The sequence below is a fragment of the Anser brachyrhynchus genome (genome assembly GCF_964034855.1).
Source record: "Anser brachyrhynchus genome assembly, chromosome: 20".
Taxonomy (NCBI): domain Eukaryota; kingdom Metazoa; phylum Chordata; class Aves; order Anseriformes; family Anatidae; genus Anser; species Anser brachyrhynchus.
Genome location: NC_137713.1, coordinates 5,860,737 through 5,882,342, shown reverse-complemented (window position 1 = coordinate 5,882,342; position 21,606 = coordinate 5,860,737). Strand labels below are relative to the sequence as shown.

At 65.4% G+C, this 21,606-nt stretch overlaps 1 protein-coding gene across 3 annotated transcripts in view; it reads right to left on the bottom strand.

Moving 5' to 3' along the window:
• Nucleotides 1-249: 249 nt before the first annotated feature.
• SMG6 (SMG6 nonsense mediated mRNA decay factor) overlaps nucleotides 250-21,606 on the bottom strand; it is a 109,332-nt gene continuing 87,975 nt past the window's right edge. For 2 of the 3 annotated variants that reach the window (XM_080562805.1, XM_080562807.1), the window contains 6 exons: nucleotides 18,079-18,255; nucleotides 14,937-15,086; nucleotides 7,964-8,117; nucleotides 4,656-4,867; nucleotides 4,293-4,374; nucleotides 250-2,474 (listed from right to left, as the gene is read on the bottom strand). In XM_080562805.1, the coding sequence (XP_080418931.1) occupies nucleotides 2,344-2,474; nucleotides 4,293-4,374; nucleotides 4,656-4,867; nucleotides 7,964-8,117; nucleotides 14,937-15,086; nucleotides 18,079-18,255 (906 nt within the window). In that variant the 3' untranslated portion in view covers nucleotides 250-2,343. The remainder of the gene's footprint in view (nucleotides 2,475-4,292; nucleotides 4,375-4,655; nucleotides 4,868-7,963; nucleotides 8,118-14,936; nucleotides 15,087-18,078; nucleotides 18,256-21,606) is intronic. The other variant, XM_080562806.1, reaches the window with a different exon arrangement.

Sequence of the window (21,606 nt, the reverse complement as noted above, 5' to 3'; positions counted from 1 at the left end):
CGGGCTAAGCTGGGGCGGCTGGCGCGGAGCCGCGGCGCTGCGGGAGGGAGGCGAGGGGCTCTGCCGCACGCCTGGTGTGCCCGGAGCCCCCTCGGTTCACGGGGGTGGCCACAGGACAGGACAGGACAGGACAGACGGCCACCACCGTCCTTGCGAGCAGGGACACGTCCCGCTGCCGTCCCCTCCCCGGTGCCCCCCGCCGTCACCCCTGCCCCAAATCTCTGCCGCAACGCGAATGAGACACGAGGCTGCACGGACAAGTGTTTAATACTAAAACTGATTAAAACCAACTTCACAAAATCACCCAAACGCGGCCGCCTCCCCGAGAAACGGGCTCCCCACGGGGAGCGGGGTGGCAGCCCGGCACGGCTGGCCCCCGGCACGCTCGGGCTCTGCTCGCCGTCGCGCTGGCCTCTCCGCGCAGCGTCCCAGGGCACGGGGTGGGCGTCCAGCGGGGCTGCGCGTCCCTCCGAGCTGCTCCTACCTAGGACTGGCCTCGCAGAGTGAAACACTGTTAGAAAAAAAAAACCCTTTCAAACACACTCGGCTTTGAGGAGAAGGCGAAGTCTGCGCGTTGCGCGCCCCAGCACAGCGCTGAGCGCAGGTGTGGGCTGGCCCCACGGCAGAGCCGTCGCCCACGTACATCGAGCGGGGCCGTGGTGCTCGTGTCCGCTGCTGCCCACAAGCACTCCGTGTGCCCTCCTGCAGGCACGAGCGTCTGCGCTGCTCAGGGACCCCGAAGTCCTGCGCAGGATCTGTGCCTGAGCCGAGCCCAGCCTTTGGCAGCTGCTGCCGTGAGCGGCGCATTCGTATGGTACAGGTAACGGAGCACAAATCCTGCTCGCCCGCGGTGCTGCCCCACCAGGACCACGCGCTGCCGAGGCTCTGACCCCCCTTTGGTCCTCGCCACGGGGCCAGGCAGCCGGCACGGGGTGACAGCGGGCTTCCTGCTCGAACGTGCTCTACACCAGGTCCGAGCCACCCACGCAGGAAAGGAAAATGTCGGGCTCGGTCCTGCTGCTTCCTCTGCCACCTTTGACGCTTCCCTCCCACGGCCGTGGTGGCCCTGGGGGGTCAGTCCCACCCTCCGCTGATGGGACCGGGGCTTGACGGAGCCTCAGGGGTGCCAGTTCATGGGAAAACGTTCCCCCGTGGCTTCCGTGTCTGCAGCGCCACGGTGGTGGTGACAACGTGGCTCCGAGGGGGCTCGGCAGCACCCCGATCCACCTGGTGCAATTCGGACCTGCAGGTGCAGAGCCCTGTGACAAGGTGTCCGTGTCCCTCCGGGGCTCGGGGTGACCTGAGAGGGGACCCCACAGGTGGCCTTGGGACCAGGCACTGCCCAGGCTCTTGGGATGGGACCTGCCATGGGACCCGCCACGCAGCCCGTCCTGGGGTCCTCAGGGACTCGGGGGGGTTCGTTGGGCTCGCGCTGAGTCTTAGGCTGAAAATGTGTCTGCAGGGAGCGGTGCGGGGACACGGGGCTCAGGGGAGGGACAGGTAATGGTGGGGTGGGAGGGGAGCAGAACAGAAAGCAGCCGGGGGGGGGATCGGAGGTGTTCAAAGCCCTCCTCCCCGCAAAGCAGGCAGGGCACACACCTGAAACAAACCTACAGGGACGGCTGAAAGCAACTCAAGAAGCAAACCCTTCACCAGAAAGAGGACGAGCACCTCTGCAGGCAGCGTCCCCCTCCGCGGGGTGGGGACAGGGGACCCGGTGCTGCCGGGGACATGCAGGACAAAGAGGTTGGGGCAGGGACGATGGCGAGAGCGGGGCAGCCGGCAGGGGGGGGACCTGCCCTTGAAGTCCGCGGCACCCCCCGAAGGGCGCAGGCAGGCCCGTGGCACCCCGCGGAGCCTCGCTCGTGGGGCTGAGCGAGACCGAGCGATCCCAAAGTCTGCGCCGTCGTGTCCCCCGGTCGCTGCCCTCCAGACCCGAAGAGACACCGACCCACGACTCGAGCTCTCTGCAACCAAGCAAACCAAAGCAAAAGGCTGGCGATCCGGCACGGGCTAACCCCAAGCTTCCCTCGGACGGCAGCAGGGCCCTCCGGCTCTGCTCCAGCACTGCCCGAAAGGCCGGCGGGCAGGACCCTCAGCGTCCCAGCCTCCGCGTGAACCATCCACGGCCGTGACCTTCCCAGCTCGCCTGCCCCCGGGGCGGGGGGGGGCCCTTCGCAGCACGGCCATTCCGGGGTGGGTTGAAGACGTGGCGTTTATTGTTCGTTGTGGGCTGGAAGGCGGCGGTGGCGTGTGGTGGTGAGGGCTGCCTCCGGAGCCGGGCTCCCAGCGCAGCACGCTGCGTTACTCACTCAGGGGGCTCTGGACCCCCCCTCGGCCCCCTCAGCCCTCCTGGGCCCACTTGAGGAAGGTGGGGATGTCCCGCACCGGCACGTTGCGGGTCAGCGCTTTGACTCGCAGGTTCCGATCGTCCGTCAGCAGAACCACTTCGCGGAGCAAACGGATGGGATCGTCTGCGGGGGGGGGGAAAAAGAGAGCGGGGTGAAGCCCGGACCCAATCCTCCCCAGCTTGCACCCACCCCGCGCCACGCTGCCCCCACGCCGCGCCAAAACGGGGCCTGAGCTCCCCAAAAAGCACAGCCGCCCGGCACCCCGGCGGTGCTCCCGGCTCCCCGCCGCCTGCCAAGGCTTCCTGGCATGGCTCAGAGACAGCATTTCATCTCCAAGGCCGCCTTCTCCCCCCTGCTCTGGCTCGGGGCTGATTTGTGGGCTGTGCCCCCAGCCCGCTCCGTGCGGCTGCCCGCGGCGGGGAACGGGAGGTGACCAGGAAGACGGGCTGCGACCCTGGCTCCAGCAGGAAGCTGGTGCTGTTATTCTGGCGATCTCATTACGAGATCTAAACCGAACCCTGATTTTTTCGAGGCGCTTTTCGGAGTAGCCACCGACACCGAGGACGTTTCTGGCGGAGGCTCAGACAGGCAGAAAGAGCTGAAGCCTGAGAAATAACTGGAAGGATCTTGCCCCCAGATGGATGAGCTGCCCCGCACGCAACGCGCCGGGCTGGGGATGTGGGAGCTCCGCTTACGTGTGTGCGAAGCAGGGGAAGCATATGGGGTATGTGTAAGCAGCTGGGTCCTGTGACCAGAGTACTGTTCCTATGAGCACAGGAAACACAGTGCCTCCGAGCCAGGACTGGAATGGAAAAAACAGAGTTTATGGGAGCCCAACATGGGCCCAGATTGGCTGTGCCGGGAGCGGCAGGCCGAGGGGAAGGGAAGGTTCGGGCTGCGACCACGGTGTCGGGGCCGAGGATGGCGGGGAGGTGGTGGGAGGAAGGGGCGTGTGGGCTGGCCGCGGGGAGCAGGGGCTCGGGCGGCCGCGCGGGAGGGCAGGGCTGGAGCCGAGGGCTGCTGAAAGCAGGATTGGGGAGGTTTTGTGCGGACACTTTAAGAAATGTGTAACAATAAACATCCTCTGCTCCGAGCTGGTGACGCGCCTCCTTGTTACAAACCAGAGGCTGTCAGCTTGTCAGGCCCCATTCGCCATAATCCACATGATTTCAAAATTCAGCATCATTTGCACATAAACATTTGGTGACGGTTTCTCTGTGAATCTGACAAGTTAAGCTGCTAAGAATTCGCACTGACAAATGCGGGTTGATTTCTTGGGCAGCTGCTGATCTAATTCCCATCCCCACCGCCCTGGCAGCAGCCCTGGGGCCGTCTGGTCCCAGCACACGCTGCCGATGCCAAGTGGGCGCCAGGAGGAAAACGGCTCGGGCCAGGAGGCACCGGGGCTCGCAGGGAGGAGCCCTCGCCTGCCTCCTGCAGCAGCCCTGCCTCGTGTCCGCCTCGTGTCCCCCTCGCAGCCTCACGGCCCGGGGACCACGCCGCTGGGCACGCCGCCAGTGCGGCACGGGGTGGCAGGAGGTGGCCCTGCACGGGGGCCGCGTCTGCTCTCCTCGCTCTGGGAGAAGGAGGAGAAAGCAAAAGGCGCCTGACAAGTGGTTTAACAGGCCTGATGCACGCTCCGGGGGACTAATGGCTGTGCTGGCCCACTGTAAGCGCTGCCGGCACCGTGAAATGGGCTCTGGGGGTGTTTGGAGGGGGCTCCTCACAGGCTGGGGAGTCCCAGGAGGGGTACCCAGAGGTGGGCGTTTGGAAGTGCAGCAGGAGGGCCGCAGCCTGGGGCCGGGCAGAGGCAGGAGGTGACACCTTGGTGCTGAAAGAGGCAAAAATGCAGGAGGGGTCAGCTCCCGGGGCCACCAGAGAGAAACAAGGAAACTGTGGGCTGCAGCAGAGAGGGACAAAGGGGCTGTGAGGATGTCCTACCTTTGTTAGAGGGCATGAAGTCCTTGGCCTTGTCGTTGCAATAGTGGAGGCAGCAGGACAGAATCAGGTCATCGTTGTTCCCCTGGAAGAAAAGGGCAACGTTACCCCTAGCAGAAAAAAACCTGCAGCCCCGGCACCCTCATTTCCACACCGCCCTGGAGATGGTGTCGCAGGGCTGCTCCGAGCCCTGACACAGCCTGCAAAGGGACAGGGCTGCCCTCTGGCTGCTCAGAGCACGCTAACCCCGGGGACGGGGTCCCTGGTCCCCCCCCGAGGGGGAGGATAACCCTCCAGAGCCCTGCAGCGTGCGCTGGCAGCACTGCCTTGGTGTCCCCATCCCCCTGGGGCCGCGACGCCCCTCACCTGCTGCCCGGTGGTGTCCTCGCTGCGGAAGGAGATGGACTCGAGCTCGTTGCCCCGGCTGGTCAGAGCCCTCAGGCAGTTGTCCCGGCTCTCAAACCTCTCCTCCAGGAACTCGATGGACTTCCTGGCTCTCTCCTGCACTTGGCGGGCATAGCCTGCGGCCCGGTGCTCCATCTCCGGGCCCTTGGCCAGGCCATCCAGCTCGTTTATCACTTCAAACAGGAAGAGGAGGTACAGTTACTAAGGGACAAGGTGCTCTCGTGACCCGCTGCTGAAGCACGCCACTTGCCAAGGCCTCGGGGCCGGGGCACTGGGAGCTGGCTCAGGAAATCTGGGTTCAGCTGCCGCAGCGTCCCCATGCTCCTGGGCTTGGCTGCGGCTCTGGAAAAGCTTTGCTGCCTTCCACCTCCACACATCACCTGCCTCGGCCCCGAGGAGCGCAGGGACCTCTGTGCCCCCCACCCGCTGCTCCCCACCGCCGCGGCGACTGACGGCACCTCCACGCCTGTCTGGGGGTGTCAGGAAATTCCCCGTGCCCCCAGGGGGACCCTGAGCACGGTGCCACCGTGCCTCCTGCCCCGCGGCACGCCGCCTGGCTCCGTGCCTCCTCCTGGCTCCCCTTTCAGGCTCAGAAAGCTGCTGCCCCCCCCTGCAGCACGCGTGAGCGGGGTCACACGTGGGAGCAGGCGGCTCCCACTCAGTCCCTGCTTCCCTGACGAGTCCTGGCCCTATTTTCACACCTGAAGCTGCCGTCCCGGGCCGCTCGCAGGGGAGCCGCTCCCTTCAACGCCTCCCCCATCTGGGTCTGACACAGGGCTCGCACATCTGTCCCGACACATGCTGCCGAAGACGAGCCTGGGATCAGGCAGCTTCCCAACCCCGTTCGGCTTAACCGGAGCCTGCCGAGTCCTGGAGCCTCCTGTCCCGCTGCCAAGCAGCAGGAACACCAGCCTCCCCGGCCCCCCGAGCCCAGCAGAGCCCCGGGGGGACACCGGCAGAGCTCCGGGAGGAAGGCACCCTCCGGAGCTGGGGTTGCTGGAAAGGCTGCCCCATCGCCCGGCGAGCGCACGTGTGTGAGCAGGATGCGGCCGGGCGCGAGGCCGTGCACACAGCGGCGTGTCCAGATGCGCGCACCAGCATCCTCGCACGCGTTCGTGCACGGGGCTGCGTGTGCGCGAGGCCGGGCGCGAGAGAGCTGGTGTGCACGTGTGCGCGAGGGAGCCTCTGTGTGCACAGTGTGTGTGTTTTAGCCATGGCTTCATTTCTGAAGATTGTTTCCGAGCTTGGAGCCAAGTCCTGAGTTCAAGTGGGAACTATGCATTCCTTGGGGGTTCGGGGAGAGAGCTCGGGGTCTGAGGCCTCTCCCCAGTGCTGTGAATCACTGCCCGGGGAGCCTGCGTGATCGCTCTGTTCCATGGTGAGACTGGCACTCACTGTCTGGGTATTCAAATTAAAGCTGCATGGAGCTGCTCCGCTCCTCGCTCTCGGCCGGCTCCTCTTGCTACTGCTTGCAGCGACCTGGTGCTGCCATTTCCACACAATGCACGGCTGGGTTAGGGGTGGGGGGAGCTGTGCAAGAACGGAACATCAAACAGGAAAAGCTGGTATTCCCTCCCGAAATCTGCCTTCCTGCTTCCAAGCTAAACAGGCTTCAAAGGGGAGGCTTGTTTGTGCTTCTGCACCAGGCCTGGCTTCTCCATGGCGGGGTCAGCCTCAAGGAGCACGGAGCAGGTTAAAGAGCAAGAGAAACAAACCGAACGCAAAGCTGCACGCTTAACCCCTTGCTGCACCCCCAGGAAGAGACGGTGCTGAGGGCGAGGGCACGGTTCGGGTCTGGAGGCCAGCGGTGGGACGTGGCACCACGGCCTCTGCCCCCAGTGGCCGCGGGTCCCTGGCTTACCCTAAGCCAGGCTGGGCCGGCCCAGTCCTCACTTTGCAGCTCCAGGGCGGCAGCACCTCGGGCAGGGAGGGCAACGGGGGCTTTCAGCCCTCCCGCAGCCCCTGCTCGCCGCCCGGGGTTCGGCTGAACAAGCCTCACGTGAAGCAGGCGGGAGCACCGGGGAGGCAGGGCCAGGGCTCCGGGGAAGGTGCCAGCATTCCCAGGTGTTAGCACGCTCCGCAGCCCCGGGGGCTGCACGGGATCCGCCGGGGTGGCTGCCTTCCTTCCCTGCAAAACGCCCTGGCACCGCCGTGCCAAGCCACGGAGCCCCTTGACAGCCCCGCTGCCCCCCGCCCAGGGGTCCCGTCCCCAGCCCCAGGAGTCCTTCCCGAGCCAGACCCCGCGGGAAGGGCGGCCGTTCGGTGCTGGCTGTAGGGCAGGCAGGGCTAGGAGGCCAGGAGGAGGCCCCATAAAGGCTCGGAGGGCAGGGGATCAGCAGGGCCGCCTGCCTGCCGGAGCTGCCCACGGGGCAGCGCTGACACCCGGCCCCCCGGGGCTGGGGCTGGGCTGGGGGCTGCGTGTGGGCTGTGCGAGGCTCAGCCCCGCTCCTGCCCCAGCCTCTCCTTCTGCTCCGGCCTCTCCCGTCCCCGAGCTCTCCTTCTGTCCCCGAGCTCCCCTAAAGGCCAGGCTGGCACCGGGGCGCAGCTGGCCGCGGCGCGGCACTGGCCGGAGGAACGCTACCTCGAGCCCAGAGAGCGATCAAACAATCAGAGCAAAGGCATCTCACCAAATCCTCCCGCCACCCTGGGAGACCACCCAGCAGCACAGCCGTTATCTGCCAGGGTGAGTGTTTACCAATAACGGGAACCAGCTTGCTGTTTTACTGCGAGCTTTATAAGGATAAAAAGAAGGGCTGGGCTTGAGCAGCTCTGAGACGCTGGGACACAGGCCGGCCATTTGCTCGGGCTGCCTAAGCCCCAGCTCAGCTGGGATAAGCTATCTGCTTTGATTGTTTAACAATTCCTCCTCCTTGCTCCTTCCAAAACTCCTTCCAAATCCCGTTTAACACCCACATGCCTCTCCCAGCCCCTGGCACCCCTCAACGCACCACGGGGAGCGGAGCCTGGGGAGGGCTGTGGGCAGCAAGCTGGCAGGCAGGGAGCGGCGTGGCACGGGGCGAAGGAGCGCCGGCTGCTGCTGGGATGAGACACAGCTCCAGCAAGCAAATATAAAAGCAGGCAAAAGCAAAGGGCTCGTGCCCAGGCCCCTCACCGACGGCGAGCGCTCGGCTGAGCGCGGCACGAGCCGCCCGGCTGCGGACCACACAGGCTCTGCGGGCACGTGGGGCAGCACAGAGGGAGCTGGCACGGGGGAAAAGCCCTTCCCGGGGGAGAGGGAAGCCCACCCGCCTCGCGCTGGCCGTGCTCACCGATCAGGGGCACCACCAGGATGAATTTCCTGCAGTCCAGCAGCGTCGTCAAGCTGCCGAGGTGGTCGATGAAGCCGTTGGTGTCCGGCACCAGGAAGACGGGTCTGATCTCCAGCTCCATCTGCCTCATTTGACTCTGGTCTTTCAGCACAGCCTGGAGGAGAGGGACAGATGATGAGTAAGAAGGACGTCAGCCCCGTGAGCCACGGCCACCGAGAGCAGAAGACACGCCTGGCTGGCACACGTGCCTCCCACAGCAAGGGTGTTGTGCGCAGGAGGCTGTGTCCGTGCCTCCCGCACACCTCAAGCGCTCCTGCACACGAGTGGGATGGTGAAAGCCACCCCCAGAGCACCCTCCTAGGAAAAGAGCCCTGTCCAGGCACCGGGGCAGGCTGGCTGGACCAGGAATTGTCCCATTTGTAGGACTGGCAGCGGGCAGGGTTATCTGCAACGATGCCAAGAGCCCTGCCTCGACAGTAAGGGAGGCTGGAGGAAGGGGGTGTTTGTACTCCAGATGGAAACAGCTCAAGGTGACGATCGCCAGCGACAACAAACTAATTTGGGACGCGCAAGCCGTGCCAGCAGCATCCTAACACAAGGACCCTGAGCAGGAAAGGTCTGCGGGGAGCATCTCGCTCTGTCCCACCAGGTCCCGCACGTGCTGCGCCTTTTCTGACAACATCCAGCTGGGAAACCAGGTGGGGTCCAGCCCTGAAAACCCGCAGAGCTGTCCTTGACGGAGCCCCACACGCACTCCAGAGACCAGAGGTGCTCACACACGTGGGGAGGGTCTGGTGGGTCTTACCAGCAACCCTCCGGGACTGGACCCGGACCTTTGGATGAGGCCATTTGCCAGGACGGGACCGAAAAGCTCACGTATTCCTCTTGACGCTATCGAAGCACTTGGGCTCTTTAGTAAGTCATGGGCTTAAAAAACTCAGGATGCTATTCTAGTGCTTCCTCCGCTTAAAAATAGCTTCCCTGGACTCGCTGATGTTTGCTGCCTCTAATAGGAACCGCTCACCCATGGAGCACAGCAGCACTGCTGGGGAACAGAACCACCAGGCGAAGCCTTGCGAGACCGGGCTTGCAACCACATGGAGCGCCCCGGGGCTAGGAGGGGAAGCCCAGCCTTACCCAGCCCCTTGTGCTGACCCCGCTGTGCCCAGCGTTACGGGGTTTGGGGTCCGAACCCTCCCGCAGCCATGCCAAAGCCCCAGGGGCACCCTGGAACGAGGAGCTGCAGGGGCCAGCAGCGGCCATGGAAATAAGCGGGATTTAATCCGTTTCCAAGTGCTGTCATCTGGCTTTAAATCAAGATGTCTTGATGCTGCCACCTCCCACAAGTCGAGGCAGCAACCAGAACCTTCCCCACGTGCCTCACGCCCTCCTGGCCACTGCTCCCATCGGCCAGAAAGGCGAAAAGCGAGCAGGGGGCACCGGGGGGCGGCTGGCTCCACGTGCTGGGTGCTGGCTCTGCACGTGCTCTGCCTTTGCCAACCTTGGGCTGGGGAAACGGCGAGGCAGGGAGGTGTTTGCACGCCTGGGTGCCACGGGAGGACGTATGGAGAGGGGACAATGTGACAGCAGCCACGGCACGGGGCTGCCCCCGCATCCTCGCAGCAAGGAGGGTGTCAGGTGGGTTTCTGCCCAACATTAGGGAGCGCAGAGACGAAATGTTTGGCCCTGGGCAGCACCGAGCCCTACTCCATGGGGACGGAGAAGGGCCCTGCTGGCCGACCCACAGCAGCACGTCCCTCGTCAACCACTGAGTTCAACCAGGAAGGCTCCGCAAAGCCACGCGTCCCAGCAGCCGGCCTGCCACGGGCAACGACGACCCAAAAAAGCAAGGGGGGGGACCCTGCGTGCACCCCGACGCAGACCCCAGCCCCACGCAGGCGGCCGGGGGAGCGCGGCCCCGCACGCACGGAGCGGGAAGCTCACCTACCCGGCCGGCCGGGGCCACGCAGGTGACAGCGGCGCCGGGTCCCTCGTGGGTGGCATCTGCCCCGGCGGCTCTCGCGGGCCGTACCCGGCCGATTCCTGGCAGCTGCAAGCGATGCCTGTGCCGGCCGTCACGTCCCATTCCGCTCCCCGGGCCGCCCGGTGAGAGAAGGACACAGGATGCGCCGGGAGTGAAAGAGCGAGGTCGGCGGGGAGCGTGCCAAGTCCCCTCGCACAGCTCCGGGCCGCTCGGGGAGCCAGAGGGAAACTCGCCTTTGCAGGGTTCAGAGGCCGGCAGCGAGATTTATTTTTGTTTGTGTGAGTAAAAGGCTGCAGAAGCCTCTGGCCAAGGGGCTTGGGGGGGGGGGAGGAGAGGAGTGGCCTGTGATTCATACAGGCTCCGGCTGGCCTCGAGCCAGAGATGAAAGGGAGCCCATGTGCAGGACGGGGAGCGAGCGCCGCGTTAACCCTTCCGCTGGCCCGCGGGCACGGCCGCTGCCCCACGGCGAGGGCGAGGGGGCGCGGGGACGGGGTGGGGATGCCCGCATCCGGGCCGGGCTCTGCGCCGCGAGCCGACGGTGCCCATCGACGACACCGGTCCCGTCGTGCCTCGTTGTCCCCCGTGGTAGAAGGGGAGGGTGGCCCGAGTGGCTCGGTGGGTGGTGGGGTCTGGGAGACCCTCGGGGGTTGAGCTGGTGCAGCCTCACCCCAGTGCAAGCACTTTAGGACAGGCAGATTTTAGCTTTATCGGGGCTGAACGCACTCCCTGGCTCCGTGGCAAAGGGACCCTGCGGGGCTGGAGCCCGGCAGGGGACCCCTGGGGCCAGCAGCTCGCTGCTCTTCTCGGGGCTAGCCACTTTTCCTTCTCCTGGCCACCGCAGCCCCCAAATCCGCACCCACCCGCAGCCCCGATCCCGGCCACGGCTCCCTGGTCAGGGGCTTCTCCCAGGAGCTCGGCAGGAGCCGGAGGCAGCTCCCGCAGCTGCCCCAGCTGGTGGCAGCACTGAGATCAGACACTCCTGCGCGCACAGTCCCAAATTCCCAGCTCATCCATCAGCTGGGATCACCTGGGGGATTCCCCGGAAGCCGCTGCCTGGCCGGAGGGATCCCACTTTGGGAAGGGGACAGGTCTTTACGAGGGTCGAGCCGCCAGGCTGCATTTTCTGCTGATGGCACAGCAGACAGATGTCCGCCAGGAGCGCAGCGGTGGGTTCCTGCAGCCCGGCAGAGAAAAGCCAGGAGCCGGAGCCCCGCAGAGCTGCGTGCCCTGCCACCTCCGGGACGGGTCACCGGCGGTGACGCCGCCCTGCCGGGACGGATGGGCTGTCACCATCCTGCTGCCACCCCTTCTGCCCTGACCCTCCGAGAGCCGCCCTCCATCCGCGGGGCACCCCGGTGCCGCTGCCCGCTCCGTCCCCGCACGCTCGGCAACGCGCGCGCGCGGGGTTGGGAGGCGCGTTTTCCAGGGCTGAGAACAATGCCTCCCTCGCCTCTGCTCGAGGGTTTCCTCCTTCCAAGGTTCGTCCGCAGCGTCTTCCTCAGGAGTAAACGTGCCCCGTGCCTGGTAGCAAGCCGGGGCCGCCGCCGTGGCGGAGCCGCCGTGGGTGGGTGTGCGCCTTCCGCAGCCGGCAGGCACCCGCTCCCAGGCAGGTGCGTGTCAGCGCGTGTGCACCCGCGGCATTGTTCCTGCGCCCAGACGAGAGCGTGAATGGGATGCGGCTATATTTAGCCAGTTACTCACACTACCGCCACAAAGGAGCGGCTGCATCTTAAGGGGGCGGCCGTTCCGTGGGCTCAGAAGGGACAGGAGCGCGGCTATTTTGGGAAGACATGTCATAATTGGCCGCCCGGCCGAGCTGCTTCTGTAATGCTGAGCGAAACAATAGCAGCATCCAGAGGAAGAGCCTGTTATGTTTCAGGTGGGATGTTTTCAACCGCTCAGGAAACTCGGCCGCTCCCAGCGCGCGGCGGCGGCACAAAGGACAGGGGGCTCCGAACAGCGCGCACCGAGGGCCGGGCCAAGCGGCGGGGGCGGCCGGGGGCACGGGGCACGGCCCTGCCACCTCCCCGCTCCACCTGCCTGCCCCGAAAATATTCGGGTAGCACTCAGGGAGGTGGCTGGCCCTTCGGCTCGCTGCCGTCACCTGCCCGTGACACGGGGCTCCGTGCCAGCATGGGTGAGGGTAAGGGCAGGATGGAGGCGGCGGAGCCAGGGAGCAGCAGCCACCCCGCAAGCCATGGTCGGGCAGCAAAGGGCTGCCCCTCGCCACCAGGATGCAGCAGACTGCGACCTAAACCCGCTCTGCCCTACCTGGCCCTGCTCAGCGTGATGGTTTTGGGGTCCCGGCTTGTGCAGGGGAACCGAGCCCTCCTGCTCTCCCTGCAGCTGGTGCCAGCAGGGCAACCCCCATTCACTATTTCCTCTGCCTGGACCTGCGCTTCCCCCCCAGCCTGAGCAACAGCCCTGTGCACACCCAAGCCAGGGCAGTGAAGGAAGCACAACGAAGCCCAAATCGCCCTCGAGGCTGGTGTAAGCGTGACCGCAGCGATGGTTGTGGTTGGGAGCTGCAGCACGGAGGAGCGGGGCTGTCCTGCCAGCCGGTGCAGCGCAGGGATCCCGGGACAGGCGTGGAGCGGGTGAGCTCCACCGGCAGCACAGCTGGGCACCGAGAGGCGGGGAGCACGGCGGAGGAAGGAAGGTAGAGCACGAGAACTGCCGGGAGAAGGCAGGGGTTTAGCTGTGAGCAGCACGGCTCTGCGGGGCTCGGGCGAGGCCACGACACCAGGCTCCCCTTGGGCACGTCAAACCCTGCCACGGGACGGGAGCAGGGGAAGCTCATGGATGGGAACGTTGGAACTGAGAAAGAAAACGGTGGCCAAGGGACGAAGGCTTTACCCTGAACCCTGGGTCACTGCCCGTGCTGTCACAGACTGCAAGAGGCAGCCGAGGTGCCCAAGCTTTCCAGGCCCACGTGCCCAGAAGGGCGCAGGCACGGCCACGGGGACGTGCCTGGAGAGCTGAGGCTCTCGGCCCTGCTAGAACAGGAGCTGCAGCTGCTCAGCTCCAGCAAGTACGTGGGGCTGCGCTCGTCCCCGGGGTCACGGGCGGGGGGCTTGGAGAGCAGCCGACGCGTGAACTCGGGAGAGGAGCGGTGAACTGGAGAAACGGGATGAAACCAGAAGGCAGGAGGTCCCAGGACGCACAATATCCCTTGGGAAGACCAGGGACCCGCAGGTCAAGGCAGGGAAATTCGGGGTGGGGGGTTGAGGTGCTGAGCTGGCTGCGGGGTCGGTACCGGGGCCGGCACGCACATGTTCAGCTCCGGGCTGTTCCCAGCCAGCCGGGATGACTTTAGCGAAGCCCCGAGGACTTCTCCTCCGCCCCGCGCGCTCGGGCTCCAAGTGCACCTCAGCTCTCAGCTGTGCAGCCCCCGGAGCTGCCCACACCCTCATTCTGACCTCTCTCCGCCTGCGAGCGCCGGCCCCAGCCCGGCTCAGGAGGAAGGGAGGAGCAGGCCAGGCAGCGAGCCCCCGACGCGCCAGGCAGCCCCCACGCTCCCCGCAGAAGGGGCAGCGGCCGTCCCGGGGGGGCCTTGCCGCAGCTGGGCCGGTGGCCGGGGCTGGGATGTGCGCGGCGCTGCCCTCCCCGAACACCCCGAACACGTGCGGTTCCTCTTGGCCGTGCCTGGACGCGGCGGTGGGAAGCGGGGAATTGACTTACACCTCCCGCTTAACAAGCCGGGGGAGGCCGGGAGGCTTCGGGCAGCTTTTAATTTACAGCCCGTCTCTCCCATCTCGCGCTCGGCTTTCTTCCTCCTCGCATTAAAAGGGAGCCGGGTACCTGCCAACAACGCGGGGACTGCCCTGCGGGCCCCTCCTCCCTCCCGGCGCGATTTCAGACCCTTCGCCTCGACGCGAATTTCTCGAAATTCGAACGAAAAAAAAAAAATGAAAAAGAAAAAGAAAAAGAAAAAGGTTGGGGTGGGTTTGGAAAAGTGAAGCGCAGTGGTTCTGGGCCCGGCGCCAGCAGCCGGAGGGTACACATGTGCGCGCTCTCCCAGTAGGGCCTTCAGCAGCCCTGTTTTACAACCACCTCGGCACACACTGCAGAGTTCACGCATATGGCCAGACAGATGTGTCTGGCTTACGTTCAAGGCTGGAAAATGAAGAATTATGGAAGTGAAGGGCCCTGGGCATTAGAGAGGGCGGAGGTGAGGGGGAGGGGAGCCAGGGAGAATTTTTTCCTCTGCTGAGAAATCCTCATCTGGGCGGCGAGGCTGGAGGAAGAGGGGCTGCGAGCGAGCGAGGAGCCAAGAGCCATGCATGTGAGCTCGCTCTTAAAGCTACAGCAAGCACCGCCAGGCAGCTGCGACCAGTGCGACCAGTTTAATCCGCCGGTTCCCACTGGGAAAAGCGCTGGGAATAGGTCAGGGCCGGGACGGGATCACCTGTGTCCCGTCTGTTTGTCCCCATAACGATGGCAACGCTTCGCTCTGGCCCGGCAGCTGTCCCGCGGGCTGTTTGTCCTGCTGCTGGCTCCCACGTGGGCTCGGCCGTCCACGTCCCACCCTCTCCCTGTGCCCCGCTGCACGGGGCAGCTGCCTTCCGGCACAGCCCCGATGCCACCAAAGCTCTGTCCCAGCCCGGGGACAGCTCGCTGCCCGGCGCGTGCTGCGTCACAGCCACCGGCTCTCCCCCAGGGAGCGCGAGCGGCTCGGTGGAGGAGCGGTGTCCAGCCCCTCGAGGGCTCCCGGAGGCCCCAGCACGTGGCTGTGGAAGGGCAGATCTTACCCTGGGTGGCTCGGCAACGCCAGCTCAGCCCCGTCCTCTGAAGGCAGAGCTGCCTGCGGCTGGGTTTCACGCACAGGGCACCTGCAGCCCAGAAGCTCACGGTGCCGTGAGACATCCCAGGAAGGCACTCTTCCCCGAGCACTGGCACAGTGAGACAGGATCGGCCCCCGCGCAGCAGCAAAGCAGCTCCTCAGCCAGCCCGACGGATCGGGGGCTGCAGCTGCACATCCCAGCCTACCTGAATCTTGTCCTGCCGACGCTGCTGCTCAGCTACTTTCCTGGCCAGCGCCTGCTTCTTGGCTCTGAGCTCCTTGATGTCCAGCTCTCCTCCGCTGCCTTCAGCCTCTGAGTCATCCTCAAATGCCTCAATCCTCACATCATCTTCCTTCTTCCAGGAAACGCAGAAAGACAAAAACAGGCGAGATGTCACTGTCAGGGATGCTGGTGGCGAGGGACTGCTGCTTCCCCCCCCTCCCAGGAGACAGATCCCTGCCCAGCGTGGCTCATCCCCACTTGCTGGTGGGGGACTGCTGCCAAACATTTCAAAGAAACAACCCAAATAAATAAATCGTGAACATGCAGGGGGGTGACAAGGTGAGACACAGCGGAGTGGGGCAGGGATGCCAGCCACAAGGCAGGGCGGGGGCAGCCCTGGGTAAAGCTCTGGGCTGAAATCAAACCGTGCCGAGCCTTGGAAAACTCTTCCCACGGCCCCGGGTGAGTCACTGATGCTTTACAGGCTTCAGTTCTGCAAAACGGGGAGCGTGGCATTTCCCTGCCTCTCTGCTCTGCCGGGCTGTGGAGGCTGCACGTCCCTCCAGAGAAGGCTGTCTGTGCCCACCTGCACCGCGGGCTGCGCGCCGCTGCCCAAAACCTGCCGCCTCATCGCAGGCTACGCATGCACGGCGATCATCTCGGCAGGAAACTCGGAGCACGGGAGACCAAAGAGCCCCTGCCCATCCCCTGGTGTGATCTCAGAACAGGCCAGAGAAATTCCTGCACCCACCCCGAAACTCCCTGGAGCCCGAGCAGATGTTTCAGAGACAGTCCTGGCTTTAAACCCCCGCGTGACGGAGAACCCACTGCGTCTCGGGGTCAGTCGTCGCCACGGTTAATTACTTCCTCCGTTAACGTTTGCATCCTACTCCTCGGTCCGCCTTTGTCGGGCTGCCTCTGGCCAGGAGCCTCGGCTGTGCCGACCCGAGGGGTCGCAGGGTCTGCAGCCTCCTGCCTGTGTGGGCACGTCGAGACCTCGGTGCGCCCTCGCCCTGCCCTGGGCACGCTGCTGTCCCCGCCAGGAGGTCTCCAGAGCTTCCCAGTTTGCCTGCGCTGCTTCAACTGGGGACCCCAGAATGGGCCGTGCTGGGGATCAGCCACGACCCAGCTCCCTCCCAGCCTTGCTGTTCCCCCAAAAAAGGTCCCTGCCTGCACCTCCCTGCCTGTTCCCCACCGCAGGGCCCATCAGCACACACGTGCTGCCCATGAGCCCAGCTCTGCTGCTCACCCGGGCAGCCCCCTCGGGCCCCCAAGCCCCCTTTTTCCCCCGTGCAGCCCCCGTGAGCCTTCCCAAACCCTGCAGTACCAATTTTCCCTGCCCTGCACAAAAATCAATGGGGCTGGGAGGAGCTCCCAGGGCAGCTCTGAGCCCAGAGGGTCTGCAGGGGAAGGACCCTGCCCCGAACGATCCCTCGAAATGCCGAGAGCACCGCGGCACGGGGCAGCAGGACCTGCAGCGCCCCAGGGACGGGGCAGGAGTGCACGGCCTTCATTTAAACAATCCCAGCACTGCCCGGTTGCATTCTCAATCGTTTCACCCGGAGCCACGCAGCCACCTGGCCGCAGAACCAAGCGCTCCTCTCTGCTTGTGACTTCTGAGCCCTGGGAAGGAGGAAGGCAGAGCCCCCGGGCTCACTTCCCTCTCCGGGACAGCCTGGACCACAGAGGACGGGGGATGCTGCGAGAGGGACGGAGCCGTGCCGAGGCCTCGGGAACAGATCCGCTGCGGTGTTTGGGGTCAGGCTCTGCTTGCCCAGGCTCAGGGCTGGCCGCGCTGGCAAGCTGGGAGCCGCCTTGCACCGCGGCCCCGAGGAGGAAGCTCCGGGGTTACGCAAGGAGCACACACGGAGCTTCCCACAGCCGGGTGAGAGGCAGCCCCCCTCCTCCCCGTGGTTACACAGCAGGAATCGGGGGGCCCGAGCCTAAAACGAGAGCGTTCCAGAGAGCAGCACCGTCCTGTCGTGACATGGGTTGGGACCTGAAGATCCCAACATATCACACGGTTAGTGGTGTCAGCCCGAAACCCTCCCCACGACCTCCAGAAGAGGACGGGGGGCTGGGTCTCCCACCTTGCAGAGATGTCTCTTGCCACCCAGGGTGCTGCTTTGACCCCTAGGCAAAAAATAAAAAAACCAACAACCTAAAATCCATCCTGTGCCCAGCCGGAGCCATCCACAGGGACACAGGGAGATGAGGAGGGTGCTGAGCACACTCCTGCTGGGAGCTCCCCCGGCTGCCAGTCCCGGGGGGGGACGCACGGCACGGACCACGGGGATTCAGGGTTGGACCCAATGATCTGGGGCTTGGACCCGATGATCTCTCGAGGTCCCTTCCAACCCCTACAACTCTGCGTTTCTGTGACCACCCAGCGCCGGCAGGGGCGATTCCTCCCCCCCCCCCGCGGCGCCGTGCGGAGGGCGGGGGCGCGGGGAGCCGGGTGGCTCTGCCCCCTCTCCGCTGTTTCCCCGGCCTTTCAAAGTGCGAGATGAAACAGAAAAGCAAAGAGTCAACCTGCAGAGCGGCTGGCAGAGCCCTTAAACACACACACGGAGCCTGGAGCGAAGCGAGGCCTACAGGAACAAGCAAGGGCAGAAAAACAAGAGGCGAATTCCTTAATCACATCAGGATGTGAGAGGCAGGGGAGGGACGGGGCGCCAATGTCAGCTCTTCCTGTACGTGTGCTGGAGGCTGGAGCTCAGGCCTCTGCCACGGCCAGCTCCACGGCTATAAACCCGATCCTGAGGCTGAACCCTGACACCCCCTCGCCCACCACCCTCCCCCCCGGTCCCCGTGCTGCACGGTATTAAACCTCCCCCTGTGTCCGTCCCCGTCTCCCCCCCCCCGAATTAAAAAGCAGCATCTGGAACTCATAGCGCCGTGCGAGATAGAGGCACGTGGGTTGGGCTGGCAGGAAAGGGCACGAGCAAAGCACACTCAGGAGACCGGGGCCGTGCACTATTTGCTCCCCCCCCCCCCCGGCTCCCCCCATAAAACGCACACGCAGCCCCGGCAGCTATAAATAGCGGGAGCTGCAGGGCAGGCAGAGGCTGGGCCCCACAGGGGTGATTCTTCCTTCACCGAGGCGCGCTCTTCCCGCACGGTACCTGATCTTCCAGTTGTTTTCCCTCTTGGCTTCCCATTTCCTTTCCCATGGCGTCTGGGACGGGTGCCACTGACACATATTTTCCACCCTTGAATGCCAGCAAAGGCTCTTCTTGTCCACAAAGGGCTTCCAGGAAATACTTCAGAACTGTGACCCTCTTGCAGTCGGCTGCAATAACCTACGGGGTGAGGGCGAGGGGGTTGGGGAGAGGGAAAGGAAAACAAAGTCAGTGCAAAGGGGAGGCGGGCGGGAGGGAGACGTTCGGGGCTGCAGGGCCCAGCGGCACGCAGGCGGCACCGCGGGGACGTGCGGGGTTCCCCTCTGGCTTTCAAACGGGGATGGAAGGGATTTACCCAGGCCTCCGGCTCAGCGTCCCCAGGGAAAACGAGGCCGGTGAGCTCGAGGTCAGCAGGCCCTGCGCCCGTCGGGTGCTGCCCTGCCCTCTGCATGCGACCTGGAGCCGTGCGTCCGGCTGCTGGGGGGGCACCGGCCCCTGCCCGGCCCCGTTGGGACGGGGAAAGTCCTGGTGCAGCGTGAGGGCTGAGCGATGTGGCTGCTCCGGGCTGTTCGGTGTCGGCTCTGTCGCCAGAATCCCCCCCCGACCCCGAAAGCAGAGGGGCTGGGAGGGATGCAGGTGCGAGTGCAGGCGGCTGGGGGCACGTCACCAAGGCCAGACCCCCATCCCCAGCTCCAGCCCGACCCCGTCCCGCGGGGCCGGTCCCGTGGACCAACTGGGGAGCCCTTGTCAGGGAGGCTGGGATGGATCTGGCCAGAAGGAAACTCAATAGCCCAGGTAATTATCCCTTTATGAGGCTCTCAAATGGAGTTTCCAGAGCGCGGGAGCCCGGTGCCTCCGTGGCCCCTGTCCTGCAGGGCCCCTGCCTGCGCCCCCGGCGGGATCCCGATGGCCGCGGGGCTCCGCACCTGCAGCTTTCCCCTCTGGTGCTTCCCTCCGAGCGGTGTCAGTGACGGGGAGAAGCAGCAACGACACAGAGAAAGCCAGCAAACGGGGGGCTAAAAGCACTACCCGCTCCGGAGACCGAGCCCACGTTCGTGCCCGAGTTCCTCCTGCCCCCCAAACCGCTCCGGTTCCGCTCTGCCCACCCGCGGCAGAGCTCTGAGACCTCACCCCAAAAGGTCCCCGCTGCCTCCTGGGCCGGGAGGGCCAGGACACGGCACGAGGGTGCTCTGCCCCGCGCACACACTGGGTGCTGGCAGCACGGGGCATGGACGGGGGACACGGATGGGGACACGGACGGGGACACGGATGGGGCCGGGTGGCAGTGAGCAGGGGGCTGGCAGCGGCACCCGGCGCGGCCCCGCTGCACCAGGCTGCCGTGAGAGGAAACTTCTGCTCTTCCACAATGCTGCCAGTTTCCTCTCTGCGGGCTAATTTTAACCGCCGTGTCGCTGCAGTGCGTGTCAAAAACCTGACCCTGCTCTGACCTGCAACCTCCCACCCCGGCTACCGCCCGCTCGAGGCACCCTTACGTGAGGGCAGCCGGAGCCGGCGCCGCCTGAGGGTGCCCCCCTCGGGCCCTGAGCACCCCCAAACCTCGCTGATTTGTGGGGGGGAAGGAGAAGCCCCTTCCTCCCGTTGGGAGGCAGGTGCTGCTGCCGAGGGGTGTAGACGCAGGGTGATTGCAGTGCAGGCATATCTCAGAGAGCGAGGGACCCGTAACCGCTGACTCTGCTCCTAAAAAGGGTGCCCTGTAGGATGGAGAGGGGCAAAGAGCAAAGGACGAGGTGATGCGGGCTCAGCAGCCCTGGGAATGGGGCTGGACGTCCCTTCTGGATGGGCCCTTTGATGCTTGGGACGTCCAGCCTGGAGCAAGCCCGGCAAGCGGCCCAGAAGGAACGTTCCCATCCTCCTGGCTCTCCTTTAGGAACGATTCCGCGAAGGGGAAAAGTCAGAAGGAAAGAGAACGAGAGCGGAGTGGGAATGGCTGCCATGGGAAACATCCCCCTGCGAGAGCTGCCGGCCGCAGCGACCCGGGGGAAGTGGTGGAAACCTCCCGGCCTGCTTCACCCGCAGCTCGACGGGCTAACGCCGCCGGGTCCGCGCACAGCGCCCGGCCTGACTCACCCGAGGCAGCTCAGCCCTGGGATTTTCCAGCCCCGGTACGTGCAGTTCCCTTGTGCCCGGGCTGCTGCACGAGCCCTGGAAGCGGGGCAGCCCTCGGGCACCGCGGGCACCGCCGCGGGGACCTGCACGTGGCAGCAGCGGGGCCGCGAGCGGTCCGTGCCCGACAGCAGCAGCAGCAGGGAAGGGGGTGCAGGAGAGGCTGGCTAGGTGGGGAGGAGACGGGCACCCCGTCCTGACACCATCCCCGAGGGATTTCTCCAGAAATAAAAGCAATTGCGTCTGGTTTAGGGCCCAGGAGGTTTTCCCGTAGCACCTACGCCTGCAGGGCCGGGTGCTGACACCGCTGCCCCGCAGCCGTCTCCGCACAGCACAGGCTGAAATCTCGGCTGTCAGAGCCTCCTGGACGGGGAGCCATCAAGAGGATTGCAGAAAAGCCCCCGTCACCCACGGCTGGCTCCGGGGACGAGGGCAGGTGGGTTCGTTTCTTCCTCCCCTGCAAAAGAAAGGACCGGGAAACTCCCGACTGCCTGCCAAGCCGGCGCAGCCCCGCGCTTAAACTCAGCTCATCTGCTGCGGAGAAAAGAGCCCAACCGAAGGCCCATGACATAATGCCACAGTAACTTGTCTCATGAACACATTTTTCCAGCCCACATGAATGAAAAACAGGGAACGAGCTCTGCACATCCCCGTCACGTGCAGCCCGGGGCCTGCGCCCTGCGTGCCTAGGCCGTGCCAGAGGCGTTCCCGGAGCCAGGCTGCCCGCGGCGCGGGGCTGCCCGGCCCCGAGGTGCTGGGAAACAAGTGACCCGTGCCTGGCACCCGGCTCTCAAGAGTGGCAGATCGGAGCCTCGCGTGACACGCGGCAAGCCGCAAGTCAGAAACTTCCCGTTTCGGGGTGGAAACGCGAGTGCCCGCAGCAGCGGCAGCATGCCCGGGGCCGCGGGGACGGCTGCAGAGGCGCCGGTGGCTCACGGGGCCGCTCCTCGCTACCAGCCTGGAGAGGAGAGCAGCAGAGCTGCTGGGGCTCCAGGAGCCGCGCCTGCCCTCCCAAAAGGCAAGGTCGAGTATGAAACCAAATCGTGCCGATGCGTTGGGTGATGCAGCCGCGGACACCCCGGCGTGGCGGGGGAACGGAGCTGCCCCGCGCGCCCTTCCCCCTGCGAGCGTGCAGCGAGACAGCAGGAACCGAAAGCCTGGCTTCGAGTCGTCGCCGGGTATTAAAATAGGCCTGACACGCACGCAGCCGCTCACAAAGGAAAACTGAAACTGAGAATTGCTGAAGTGGTCTGGTGCCCTCGTATGTGACCCGGGCTCAGTTCCCCTGCGGTGCGAGCGACCCAGGCAGCGATCGCGGAGCCCCCGGCTGCCGCGCTGCCTCGCGGGGACGCGTGGGACCTCGCGGGGTGGCTCGGGCTGCAGCAGCCCCGCTTGCGAGCCTTGATC